Here is a 14,204-nt window from a genome sequence, read left to right as displayed (position 1 = left end):
TCTCCGCGGTATCGCTGCGTACCGTTTGAATACACCGCGAGTACAGCAATTTAAACGTTATATCAACATAGCATTGACCACAGTTGTATTTAAAACAAGCACACTGCACACTGTTATCAAGCGCGTTTCGCATATCCATAGAACAAACGCGTGAGTTAATGACACGTACATATATTATAGTATAGGCAAAGCGGCTAACATGTCTCCAATGTGTTCCATTGTGCAGGGTTTCTTTTGGTAGCCTGAAAGGTTCCATGGTGGAAACCCTCATCTATGATCACCAGGACGAAGTTCCTGATCACCTAGTCGGCCTCGTTAATGGGTAAGTGGCATCGTCATCGTCACCAACGTTACCATCGTCACCGTCGCACAATGTGCTAACTTTATGGACAGCTATAATGTACCTGATACCTTGCGTTGCTATCACCCCTGCTACACTCCAACTCTCACAGTGAAGTGGATTCCCCGCTTTTCATAACTGTTTATTATTATTTTTAAATTCTGTAATGATGCTATATATTGCTGATTAGTGATTGCTTCACGGGAACGCGATTCATTACTTGAATAATTATATTAGAAATAAAGTACATTGCCATTATGTAAAGGTAATGACATTCCATTACTGATTTACGATTCTGTTCGATACGGTACTGATTCGATTACGACATGACAAGTCAATTACTGCCAGCCTCGGCATCAACAATTATCGAGTGTTTTTTTCTCCCTCTCACCTTTGGGCAACAATGCGAAAACACACTAAACTTTCTTTCGGTCCCCAGATTATTTGCTTATACTGATGATAGTAGTTAACTGAAAACTGCCTTACTCTATGAAAATCCTGTTGGATCATGTACTCTATGTATATTTAGAGGTACCCTACAGACCTGTCTCATTGATGTAAAGCTTTGATATTCATATCCACGCATCTATCTATGCACAGTGATATGCACGTACAGCGAAACGAATAACCAAGACCACCGGGTGACCATGATCACATACTTGGAACATAACGCCCATCTTGGACACAAATACGACCTCACACGACCATTTAATCTTTTCCTTCGGTAGAACCAAAACCATACTCAAACGGGACAGGCAACCACGTGATTATGAATTATTTATTCTTCGTATACATATATATATACACTATATAAATTACGGTTCCGAGCACGGAATTCTTCGATTAATCGCGGAATCACCCATCACATGACCCTTTACCCTACATGCATACATCCGCGTCTGCCCGAAGCACACACACACCCATAAAAGGCACACGCAGTGGAATACAAATCGGGGAGCTACGAATACCTCGACATCTGCGAATCGAAAACGCCTCGCATATAGCCATATTCTTGGAAACAGGGCCGCTTCCGACTCCTTTGTGCACGACGAGTAAACCCTTTCTGTGTCGTGGCACATGCATATTTACGTATACACATCACGTGACACAGTCACGTAGTGGTACGTCACGCCTCAGCTCCACGAGAGACACTAATTGCGTTACGCGAATTAGTGGGCGCCTGTACATATTGAGGAAGGCTATGCCAATAGTGGAACTCCGGAATGCGAATCGGATGGACAGAGTCATAGAATGACCTTCTCGAACGCATCGCAACTCATTAGCAGCTATATGAGGTTGATGACCAAGGTCCACAAACAAAAAGGATTAGTCCGGCATCAGCTGAGCTGTACAGCCATTTTGAGTGTGCATTACCCTCAAAAACTGCCACCCGCAGCATCGCCTCCTGGTGCTTTTTCAGGCATCAGCACCTCGCCTCCCCCCCTCCCCCCTCCACTTTCATCTTTCAACATCATCTTTCATCATGCCATCTTTCAACACCTTACTAAGCAGACGACAGGTGGCTGTCGTCTCGCTTTGTCGTCTGCAAAAAATTATCCCGTCCGAATGCGCAGAATCTGTAACCTTTTATCTTTCGGAAACCGGTGGAGCGGCTTCGTGAATATAGTAACTGATTTACAGTTACTCACCTTTTCCCAAGTGTAACTACAGTTACAGCTATAGCAAGTTAAAGTAACCCATACGCATATCATGTGAAAGAGTATTTTCTTACCTACACGATGGCGTATCTCTCATCTGTCATATGTTAAGTTATACTTTCCACAAAAAAGTAGCTCTTTATAGTGTTACTACATAACAGTTACAATTTACTTGAAACTTTACGAACCCAGACTTGTCGGTATACTAGGAAAAGGAAGTAAGGTGAAAAAGCAAGACGACATGCGAATCCTAAATTCTACGAACGAACAGACGTGGGCTGACAATATGTTGAGAAGGCTTTAAAGCTCAGCTCCGCCGATTTTCGACTGCGACAGAATGGAGCCATGCTTGGGCTGTGCGTTCGTTTCCGCACAGGGAGCATACATGTGAAAAATTTTCACCCATTTGTTTGTAGTTTTTAAGAAAACAATTTTTTAAATTTCCCTGGCACGGCGGTCCTGTGGTCGGCAAACCCTGACCAATCCCGGCTTCGTCCTGGCTTAGCCGCGCTCGTGGCTCGGCTAACGCCAAATCGTCGATGCGATGGCGGAGATCTATGGGCGAAGATGAATGTTTTGGGTGTGTTCCGTGATAATTGCTGTCGTTAATAGCCTCAAAGATAGTTTTGCAGGTCTTCTTTAACAAGCCTTACAGGATGGCCTCGTTGTGCAACGACGGCCGTCGTGAGCGGACATTCTGTGCCCGCACTGTGCTTCATGCTACCAACAAGACCTAACACCTAACGTGTGACGTACACTTACGCATTCTCAATAGCTTTGGCAGCGCACTATGCGCGGACTTGCTGCGCGTGCAGAAAGCACCACCAAAGCTATTGAGAACGAGAACGTGCTCGAAGACGAAGTATTCCTTATAAGAAACATGATAAAACGGTGCGGTGGTCCCCGATAGCTCGTGACAGCTATTTCAGCACGATACAGCGGCCATGACGGAGTGTAAACACAAACTGGTTGCCAGGCAGAGCTGGCTAGGTGTGGCTATCCAATCCGCGCAGTTCCAAGTATGACGTCACAAGTGGAACCGCCGCCCGGTAGTTTTTCTCAAATTTCTCACGAAGGAGTATGGAAATTTGGAAAGCAATGTGCGTTTATGAATGAAGTTGGGACCACGGTTCTGAATATCACAAAGTCTTCATACTTTCGGAACAGCAGCTGAGCTGCACTTTAAAAAAATGACTTCCCACGTAAGAGGTGATTTCCTCATCTTTCCTCTTTTTATCGTTTGTTGCGCAGATCATATTACACAGTTTAGTATTTCTGAAGAAACGTTCGCGTGACATTGAACGTCGAATGTGTTGCAATGTTAGCATATGGGGATTCTTCTCTCAAGGTCTCATTCACAAACTTCATGTGTTCTGACCTTTCTAAAACTTCTTTCTTGTTCTCTTGTTTTTTAGCAAAATATATTCTCTCTCTCTCTCTTTTCTTTTTTTTTTCGGCTTCCTGTCTTCCACTGGAGGACGAGCTATATTTTAGAATCGTTGAAGGTCACCCAGGAAAAAAGAGTAGATGCACATGCACGAGCTTGTAATTCAGCTTTCGTCTCGTGCAGGTACTCTTGTCTGCACTGGCCATCGCTGACCATGACGCTGATTATTGGTAGGAAGCACTTCACCACCTGTGGCGCTGAATGCAAAGCGACGAGCGATGTAGTCAGGGATATCAGACCACTGTTTTCTTTTCTCTTTTTATCTCTCACCTTCTTTTTTTTTTTTTTTTTTTTTTGTGAGCGATGGAAGCAGAACCCGTCCGGAGAAGAGACCAGCTTCACATTACTATACTTTCAATGCAACAAAGATGCGATAAGTGCAGTAGAAAATACAGAGAGCTCCTCACGGCAACTATTTTCTCTCTCTCTCTCGTGTTTTCGATACTCCGATAGGAACATCCGTTATATTGGTCTTGAAATGAAACAAATTTTTTTGTCGCTGCTTCTGCACGAAAAAAACGGGTCGCCTTTGAGAAATGTCCCGAGCCTTTTTTCGAACCCGTCTGACCAGCTGGAAGTTTACGTCTTTGAACTTCCTTAAACTCCAGTGTGTTCGCAAGGTTTGAAGTTTAAAATATTCCCCAGTACTTTGGAACGCATATTTCCGGTGGCATTTTTCGAAGTTCGATATACCCGTGTATATATAAACGTAAAAAAGCAGTAGAAACACATCCTCGTCGAAATTTTTGACAAGCTTCTCGAGAACAAACGATCAGTTAACAAACCGTTGAAGGAATAAATAATTTAACGACGTTAAAAGAGTTTCACTACAAATTTAATAGCCTCCCAAAAAGAGTTTCGCCAAAAAAATTCAGTGCCAATAGTGACCCTATAAACCTACCGCATTTACACAATGCCCAAATATGCAGGCATTTTTTTTTTCGTTCTTCTCAAAGCTATTTGTGTGGCTTCGTTCTTCTAGAAAGGTTCCCTTCTGTTCATTCACGCAAGGTTCCCTTCCTACTTGCTTGAGTGGTTAGCCTAGCGCTAAAGGCTTGTCACTCCTTCACGAGCAACTCTCTCCTTCAGAGCAGCCTTCACAGCCAAACAACGAGCTCCCATTCAGATGTGGCGCATAAAGGCCCCATTTGAAATGCACGTTTTATGCGCATAATTAATGGGCATTCATTATAATACGCGCGCTATTTATTCTGCGAGTGTGTCGCACGTGAACGTACAGGAAGCACCGCGGGACATGAAGTCACTTTCACTGCCATGACCCAGATCGGGAGGGGAGCGCTTCTCATCCTGCAACGGTAGGCGGATCGTCTACCGGGTTATTTGTTACGGGGGTGTTATAAATATGACCAATTAACGCTCCCTGCCTTTCCTTCTCGATGCCTTTGCTGTGCGTGTATATAGGTGCCGCTCAAAATACACGCATTGCCACCGGCATCGTGCGACCTCAATAAGCAGATTTCGTTGCAGATTTTTTTATAGTTTTTGTTTAGAATTGTGATTTTTTTTTTTTTTTTAATTTGCGAATTGTTAGAGGAGCTTAGGTTGTTATAAATGAGGAAGTCTGCGCAAGAAACGGGATGTAATTTTTCATCCGGTTCTGGAAATTGTTTATTTCTGAACTTTTGAGGGGTGCTGAGACCTTGCCCACGGTGTTCCTCCGCGGAAAGCGAAAGGACAGTTTCGATGATGATGATGATGATGATACTTGGAGATTTCTGGCGCAAAAGCAACAGTAGGGTTTTACGCGGTGAGCCATTATCGTCAACTGATCCATTGCCATTTTCTCTAACGAGTGTACATGAGAGGCTTATTATTTAATATTCGGTATTCACTCAGAGGTCGAACGGTGTCGGTGCGCTGCGGAGAAACGATGAACTACCGTAGTGTAGATAGCTCCCTCGCGTCGTCTGCTTTTACACGTTTATTTTCCGCGTTCAGTGCAGTAGGTGGGGCATTTGGGGAACCGAACAGTATCGTCGCATCGCGGCACAAGTGATCTTCCCGTGAATATACACAAGAATTACGGGAAAGAACCATCAACTCCGAACCCTCCGACCATCGGCCGGCGTGTTATTCACACTAGAAAGGTGACGGTGCCGCCCCCTATAGGTCGATCTCGCAGCGAATATTGCCATCAGAGACTGGCCTCCCCTCTCATAGACGTAAACTTTACTGTTGTACCGACGGGCATTCTTTTATTATGACAACTGGAGGTTCGACTTGGTCGTAAAGATTATGAGAAGGTGCTACGCGGGGACCTCTTATTCAATTTGTAACTGAATCATACTGGCATCCTACTCTTCAAATTCCTACGGATGAATCGCAATGAAATGTGCACCCCTTCGTGGGACTCCAGAATGATTACGCCATTATCATATCCCCGTACTAAAACCGCAAACAGACACCATGAGTGAAATCGGCTTGGATTCACGGCTTTGACGGTGAACTCCCACAAAACCTATCACTGTTGCTAGCATATTTTTGAACTGGTGTCGCTTTCAGCTTGCAAAAAAATGCGAGTTATGAGTTACAGCATGCATTTTCCCTCTCAATGCTCTGTTCTTTGCTTCTCACTGTAGCCGCTCCACGTCATAATTATATGGTCTGACTTTGCCATTCAAGTGTCTTGCAGCGTCATAAATGACACGATGGCAAAACCCGCATTTCGGCTTCGTCTTTTTGTTCAAGCTCACCTAAGCAATAACGTAAGCTGCGCTTTAAAAAAAAAAAGACTGAGAAAAGCAGCATCGGACTGCATCCAACTGGATCGGGAAGCGCGCACATAAGCATGCCTTTGAATCCTTGTACACCCCAAAGTCCGGCCGTCAGATAGACGACCTTTATGTGTAGTGCGAGTCTAGCCGCCAAACATAACGGTACGGCGACTTCTTCCTTCTTCATCAGTGGCGTCCCCTGCCACGCCTTCCCATTCAGAGCGTGACGTTTCGCAGAAAGCGAGACCCACAACACGTCACACGGTGAGAAGCAGACACGGACCACAGTAATCATCCCTATCGTGCTGGCGCTTTTCTCCGTATTTCGGTTCGGTCTCCTTTTTTTCTGTTCTCATCCGAAAAAAAGGGCCGATGAACTCGGATTCATACCACCACGGATATAGAGTGTCCACAAAAAGAGAAACGCTTTCTCTGGTTCTCACAGTCGCCGTCCGAACTGCAAAATATATTAAAATAATAGATTAAGCCCTGTTACATCGCCGCTGTATATTTTGGTATGTGCCTTATTTGTGCCCGGAGATTCAGGACGGGATGATTTTCTACAGATGACAACGTCGGTGCAGTGAAAAAAGATGGCTGGGAAGCAAGCGAGCTGGTGAAGATGACGCATAACGTAAAACCCCCGAGACTAGACTTCGTGTTGTGTCTGTCCCTTCGTGTTCCCTAGTCTCGGGATTTTACATTATGCATCGGTGCAGTGTTGGTGGTGGAATACGATTCCAGCACCTCCCAAGCGATAGCACTGTCTGCACTCCGCTGGTACTTATATCACTGCCACACACACACACACACACAAAAAAAAAAGAAAACTGTTACAATCATGTTATCAGGGAATACTAGAAAGAGAGAAGAGAACGAAGCACAAAACGCGAGTAAAGCGACATGGCAACTCCGAAGACATATTGCGTTATGCGTGTCTACAAAAACCACGATTCTCTCCGCTGCACACTGCTTTATACAGTAAAGCATCGCTATAACGAAGTGAACGGTCATTCGATATAACGAGTCAAAATTCGATAAAAGCGGAATGGGAAACAGTGACAGTAACCTCGGAAGCGCACGGAAACACCTCCTTGAGACAAGTCTTGGAAAAAGTGTTCAAGTAAGGAAAGAAGTGTTGGTGATGAGCACCTTCGCAGCATTTTAATTTAGATGCAAAAAGAAAGCAAAAGACGTGAGCTGAGTTTACCATACCCGCTTCTGTCGAAGCTAAGTAAGTAAGGAGTCGACTTGGAGTACATTCCGGATACTAATCCAGTACAAAACGAATGCATTTGGGCCAGGACTGCGTAAAACCTCGTATAAAGCGATAATTCGAATAAAGCGGGCTCGCTATAACGAGAGCCTACCGTACATCCGTTCTCAGCTCCTAACTCTAAGCCTTCCGAGACACAGCTTATTGCAGGTTTTTATATCATTCTACGCTCGTAAGCTCGGGGTACAAGAACAAAACACATCATATAGACAACATACCGTACATCCGAATATTAATGCGGTTTCACCAATGGCGCTTCTTTCAGTAATGAACCACCTACGTTCACGACCTACCCATAAAACCGACACGCATAACCCCCTCTTCTGCCACTATACCTCAAGGTCATTACCTATGCCAACTATGCATATAGTAGCACGCGATGCGACGATATGGGACTCTGCGTTTTCTTTTCTTTCCTTTCTTTCTCTACGAGGCTTTATTGCGCGTGCTATAGGATAGCTACGGTATATAGAAGAGCACGAAAAGATGGGCGCCGTTCGCAACGACGAAAACATCGTAACAAATTGAAAGGAAAGGGGTGAGGGCCGTGTGGGATGATGCGATAAAAAAAAAAAAAGCCCTTATCGGTAGGAACGCGCCACGCGCAAGCAGTTCCGGAGCACTTTGTTCGTGTCGGGCTCAAAGCATCGCCCAAAAGGCACACAGACTCTGAGGGGGAAAGAATGAAAAGGCAGTGCAAAAACAGGCGTGGTAAAAAAATGTGAGGTCTGATAAGGACGGCAGACCCAATTTAGGTGTCTGCGAGTGCCCTAGTCCGAGATATTCTCTTTTGTCGGGACAGAGTTATGTAGGTTGCTGGTGAATCTCTCTGTTTTCTTTTTTCTAGGGGGGCTCATACAACGCAACGTAGTGAGAGAGTTGATGCACAAAAGCACTTCAAAGCACTTTTTTTTTTTTTACTCTAAGCTACGAACCGTAGCGTTGAGCAGATAAGGTTCACCCCAGCGTACCCAATCACGTACCCTCACGTTCGATATAGTATGGCGCTGCTTAGGTGACAAGCAATGCCTGCATGTATTACGAGAGGCCTAGAAGGTTCACGACTCTTCCATTACGCAGAATGATACGTTGCATGACGCTAAGTGTGTATTTCAAGGTAATAAAATGGCAGTTTATGACACGCGTTGCGATGGATTCAGTTTCCAGTAACAACTTGGAGAGATGAATCATATGCTCGATGGAAATGTGTAGCGCACGGGAGATTAGGATGGTTAGCGTCTGCTAAGGCCCGCTACGGCCATATGTTCTGGCGCGGAACACGCCGGCCGACGACCAACATTTGTCAAGTTCGTATTCTACGTCAATATTCGGTAGATATAACGTGTACTCGAAGACACAGCTACAACAAGTTACATGAGTACAGGTTGCTTGCTACACAGAACGCCTCAACAACAGATAAATGGATGATGCTGAATGAGGAAATTCGCAGAACGTTTCAAACCACATTCAGGGGAAGCAGTTTCTCGTTGCGGATCACTGTCTGCATAACAGCTTTGTTTTTTTTTTTTTTGTTTTTTGTTTGGGGGGGGGGGATGTTGACAGCGCTAGTGCGGCACGTGAGTGAACTAAACGTACCATAGCTTTTATCTGGGAGCTTGCAGGCCTCTGGTAATACGTACAGGCCTACATTTGACCGAACCTGTCACAGTGAACTGTTCTTTTCTTAACTTTTTCTTAGGCTTCCCTGCAACACATCTATATATGGTCTCTTTTCCATCAACCCTACCTTTGTCACCGCGCAGTGGAAAGCAGCAGAACAGACCCGATAAGCTTGATAGCGTCAGCCGCTTAGAATCAGCAACAACAGCTGCAAAAACCCATCCTGTGACCTAGATTTGCTCCATAACTGCCTCTACGTCATAGCCAGCTCGGTGCACGGCATCAATACACGCACTTCGGGCATCATGTCCATCTTCATAATAGGCAATGCGAACACGGGCGCCCGACATGGATGGCATTGGATTGGCTATGGCACTTGAGTAGAGGAATCCATCACAGGATGCAATTTTCGCCAGAGGAGGCTGTGTTTACATATATTCAGCTGCGCGCTCACAGAACCAGTTCAAGGCAACGCCAGTCCTACTTGTTAGGCTGTGACGACGTGCATCGTAATTTTATTCTGATAGCGCGGAGATATATAGCATTACGTCATGCAGGTTATTTCCCGGCAGATTAAAAGGGTTCAAAGTCCCTTCGGCGAATGCGTTTTCCGTATAAGATTACATGTGTAAGCTGCGAACAAATGAGTTCAGTACTTCTTGATATTTACTTTGTCGAATTGCCTGTCCTGAGCACAGTTCACCCGAAAAAAAAAAGTACTGGATCTGTAAGGCCAAGTTCGTGTCTCTCGATTTTTACTTTGCGATAAATCAGCAAGTGTCTCACCTGGAAACAAAACATGCAGTGTATACAGAGCTAGAGGCGATATCTTAGTATAGCTTTCCGAGTAGCTTTTGTTTTAATTCCGTTTTAGTGCCGCGAAGCAACTGGCAGACTTTTCTGAGTAGCTGATGCACTGTATTCTTCATTAGCAGATGTACGCAACTAATAAACTTCTGTTAGTTATTGTATATGCTATCGACTAAGACTCTTACGTAACAAACAATCGTAAGCAGGAACCAATTGGTAGGAACCATTGAGTTCTCAGATACAACAGGTACTGCTCCCAACAAGAGAGGTAAATAAAAGTGTGGCGTGGGGTGGGTAGCCGTTGTAATACTTCTGAAATAGCTTTGAGTACTTCTAGTATGTATTGTAATACTCAACTCTCCGAATGTATTGGTACCTGGATTATGATAAACAAAATCGAAGTACGTATTATAACACTGTAGAAGATGCAACATACTGACAGGTACCAAATCATGAATGCCGAGTGTTCAAGCCTGTGTGACCGTGTCCCAAAAACGTTCGGTCACAAACAAGGCAACTACTGTTCGGCTGAAACTAAAACGCGTTTGGAGCATGACTGTTTTAAGTATACACAAATTGAGCAGGTGCTAATTCGTTCTTGCTGCTAATTCGTTCTTGGTAACCTGCGCGTTGAGTACCAATGTATCACTAGTATTACTATAGCGTATTTGATACAGAGAAGTATTAGTACTATGTACCATAACGCACCAGAATCAAAGTAGTACTTATTCGTATTACCATACTGACTTCTAGAAAGTGTCCTGTTTTAGTATTATAGTCAAAATATGAGTATTGTTGCCCACCCCTGTGACTTCAGTACGGGTACCACCAGCTTTACTGTCTGAGGTTTTCCCTGGGTTTTCCTTCCGAAGACTTTCCAGACGAATGTCGGCACGCAGTTCCCACTGAAGTCAGCCCAGGACGCATACCAACCCCCCGTCCCCCTCTCCTTCCTGCTGTCCTCTCTCCATCTGTCCATGTACTCCGCGCATAGCCACAGTTGCTTCGCGGAACCAACACAGAATAAACAAAGAACGCCGAAAAACTACGGCGAAAGCTCGGCAGCATCTAATTTACAGTTACCGCACTACGGCGCCTTCCTCAGCGTCAAAATTGGCCCACGGACCAATTCTATCGAACAGACTGGTCAGCCAACACAACGGTCAACAGCTTTAGAAGAATAGCCTGCAACTGTCCCCCCTCCATTCATCCCGACGCTTGCATGCGCTCCAACCCTCCATCGCGCTCTTCATCATCTGCTGGGTCCGATCAGAGTCCCATCTGACCCTCGACAACCCATCATAGGAAACACAAAGCCCTCAAAATCCTCAGACGGGGGGCAAATCTCCACTCTTTCCATTTCAATAACGACACGTCACCGCTCAATGGGAGAGAAACGGCCGTGACAATGGATAACGGAATGAAAAAGAGAGAGAGAGAGAGAGAGGGGAAGAAAAGTGCGTTCCAAACTGTGAACCCACGTGGGGATAGCGTTATCGAGACACGTTCGACATTTACGTTGAATCCCCCCCTGCAGTTTTATGGATGCAAGTCGGGGTGTTCACCGTGAATCATTCCTTAATTCCCTAATCCCCCCCCCCTCCGGATCCACCGCCGACAATGGTGTGCCTGCAGCGGACTGACCCTGTCGCACATGTATCAGTCCCATATGTCGCAAACACCGTTGCGACTATTAATTAACTATTAATTAGCCGTCGCGACTACTCGTTTGTGTCAAACAGTGAGAATTAATGCCCCCTCATTACTTCCGTGTTATTATTTTATTCCTATTTTGTTTCGGTATGTTACCACAGAGTAGCGTAACCCTGCACACGTAATGGCGAGTTTGAGCAGATCTGAAGGTCTTCAAGCAATGGTGCTATTCATTTTTCCTTTCAAGTGGCTGACAGACAGCACATATCTGAGCTCAGACTTGACAGATTCCCGTACGATATCGTTTTTCATAGGGTGCTTGCTTCCTTTAATTTTTCCTCGTGAGATTTCCTGGCTACTAAAACATGCGTATATCCTGCCTTTCGTCTCACGTTATTTTCGTTAGGTAAATCTGATAACGTCTAATGGCACCCATAGGTAACAAGATCACTGATTTATACCTTTGGTAACTTAGAAAACCAGCCGTATATCTAATCTCCCGTCATCGTAATTAAGTATCGGTTAATACGAACTTCCTGATACAACGATATTCCTTCTCTATAATTATCCTCGTGACACCAGCAAACATGGAAGAACACATACACAGGGCATGTACGCCCTAGACCACCCATTGTAATACAGAGCATCCAGATAGATAGAAATTATCAATCTCCGTACACAAGCCACATACATCATCCTCATCGTGTACGAACCAATTAACCTGAACCCGTCACTCGCCGAATGGTTCGTTTAACGTGTACGAACAAAAGAATCACAAACAGAAGACAAGCCAATCCGCAAACAAGAACCCGAAGCCTATAAACGTTATCTGGGACAGAGGTTTCTCACAGTATAGACACACATGCTCCGGAACAAAGACGATCATCGCAAGGAACATGCAGAAACTGCACGAAGAACATTGCCATGCCATGTTTCTGGGACCATCAATAATGTTTGGAGAGCGAAGAAACAACGCAAATTCATCATCGCGGGAGCACAAAGGGGTCCAGAAGTCCGCCTGTGATTTGAGCGCGTGCGTTTCTTTCTTGCTATTTTGAGCCATTCTCCGGCTAACAAGAAGAAACATACTCTACCCTAATGTTTCTTTTTATACTCAGTTACATGAAACGGTGTTTGATTGGTTGTGTCACGCCTACTTCGAAGATGGACCGACGCGATGTTAGTGTAACCCGGTTTCAACGTTGGCTTTGGAGGAGGACAGGCTTCGCGATTATGGTCGTGGTCAGTGATGTATTATTTCAACATGAAAAGAAGGCGGATCTGTCTTAGATCGATAGATTGGAACCAACCTACAGCGAGGTATGACCTGTATGGAGATTACCAAAATTGTGTGTGCGCGCGCGCGTGTGTAAGAACAATGAAAGAAGGAAGTCACTGAAAAGGTTAGCCAGCTGTAGGACTCGAACCCACAACTTCTGGATTGCCAGTCCAGGGCACTTGAGGCTTGTGTGTTGTGTTGTCCTTTCTTCCGTGTTCCGTGCGTGTCCGTGTGCGTGTTGTGTTGTTGAGTACAGTCGGCGGCGTGAATTGCTTGCTGTTTGCTCGCACACTTTTATGTGAACAAAGTCGTTTTTCCTTTACTCTTGCTTGTTGTCTTAGGTGTCCGATACGGCGTATTGCACAGTACGGTGGCAAATTCTTACATATGTGCACCGTCCACACTGGCATGCGCCATATATGTCTAAGCTTCCTTGCAGTTGGCGAAATACATTATTCTTCGTGCCTTTTCACGTTATTTGTGCATATCTTGCGGAAAAGTCCCTCTATCGGTAAGGCATGCCATTTGCCTTCAAGGACAGCGATTAGAAATAAAACCGCCGGTTGTGATAAATGTATAGCTTTGTTTCAATGGAAAGTCAGTACGTAAAGCTACGCTGCAAACAAAAAAGCAAAATGTCCACGATAAAAAATAAAGAAACAGGTCATTCGTAGCTATCACATAAAGCATTCTATTCCACAAGATAAACGGCGACCACTGTATGTTGAGTATTAATAAACGCTCCTATCACCGAGGACATCTGCGACGAGCGAAGACCTCTTCCACTTTCAGGACACTTAAGGGCCTTTATAATACGCCCTCATGTATATAAAACGCAGCTACGCTGTATGGCGTAATAAGTTAAGAGTCATTAGCCCACACTGAGTAATTAAATCTTTCGACACGGAAGTAACTGGTCGCCTGATAATATGAATACTTAATAGAGTACCGTTGAACGTCAATTTGTACGGTTCCTTGGGGCGGTTGTGCTTCCAATTAATGTCACCGTGTAATACGACGACGCTATTGCTTAGGACAAGTTTTAGTACGCAGCGACACACTTCTTACTGGTGCATCAAAAGGTCAGGAACGAACGAAACGACACGAGACAAGAGGCGAAAGGAAGAGTTAGCAGACGAGCGGAGTCGTAGCAGACGATGCTGTGGTGGCGCCATCTACGTGCAAATGAGGTAAACCAACAGCGTGATCGGGTAGAGGTATATTCGGTGTGTGAACGAGACGTGAAAAAATGTCAAGGTGTGCCCGGTTTCGCAAATACGTACCCTACGGGTAACAAAGAGTTTGTTGCCACAGAAAAGGTGAATGTCTGATTGGTCGCACGAGAAACAGGAACATTGACGTCACTTTCGTAACACACGCGATTTC

The 14,204-nt window shown here is 44.9% G+C and overlaps 2 protein-coding genes across 5 annotated transcripts in view; one reads left to right on the top strand and one right to left on the bottom strand.

Moving 5' to 3' along the window:
• The window catches only part of LOC135399166 (uncharacterized), a 90,763-nt gene that overhangs the window by 21,872 nt on the left and 54,687 nt on the right, over positions 1 to 14,204 (bottom strand). The window lies entirely within an intron of this gene.
• The window catches only part of LOC135399165 (uncharacterized), a 73,756-nt gene that overhangs the window by 10,761 nt on the left and 48,791 nt on the right, over positions 1 to 14,204 (top strand). Inside the window, exon 2 of the mRNA XM_064630908.1 lies at positions 227 to 322. Coding sequence (XP_064486978.1) covers positions 227 to 322 — 96 coding nt within the window. The remainder of the gene's footprint in view (positions 1 to 226; positions 323 to 14,204) is intronic.

Source organism: Ornithodoros turicata, chromosome 6 (genome assembly GCF_037126465.1).
Source record: "Ornithodoros turicata isolate Travis chromosome 6, ASM3712646v1, whole genome shotgun sequence".
NCBI classification, from domain to species: Eukaryota; Metazoa; Arthropoda; class Arachnida; order Ixodida; family Argasidae; genus Ornithodoros; species Ornithodoros turicata.
This window is presented reverse-complemented; position numbering and strand designations above follow the sequence as displayed.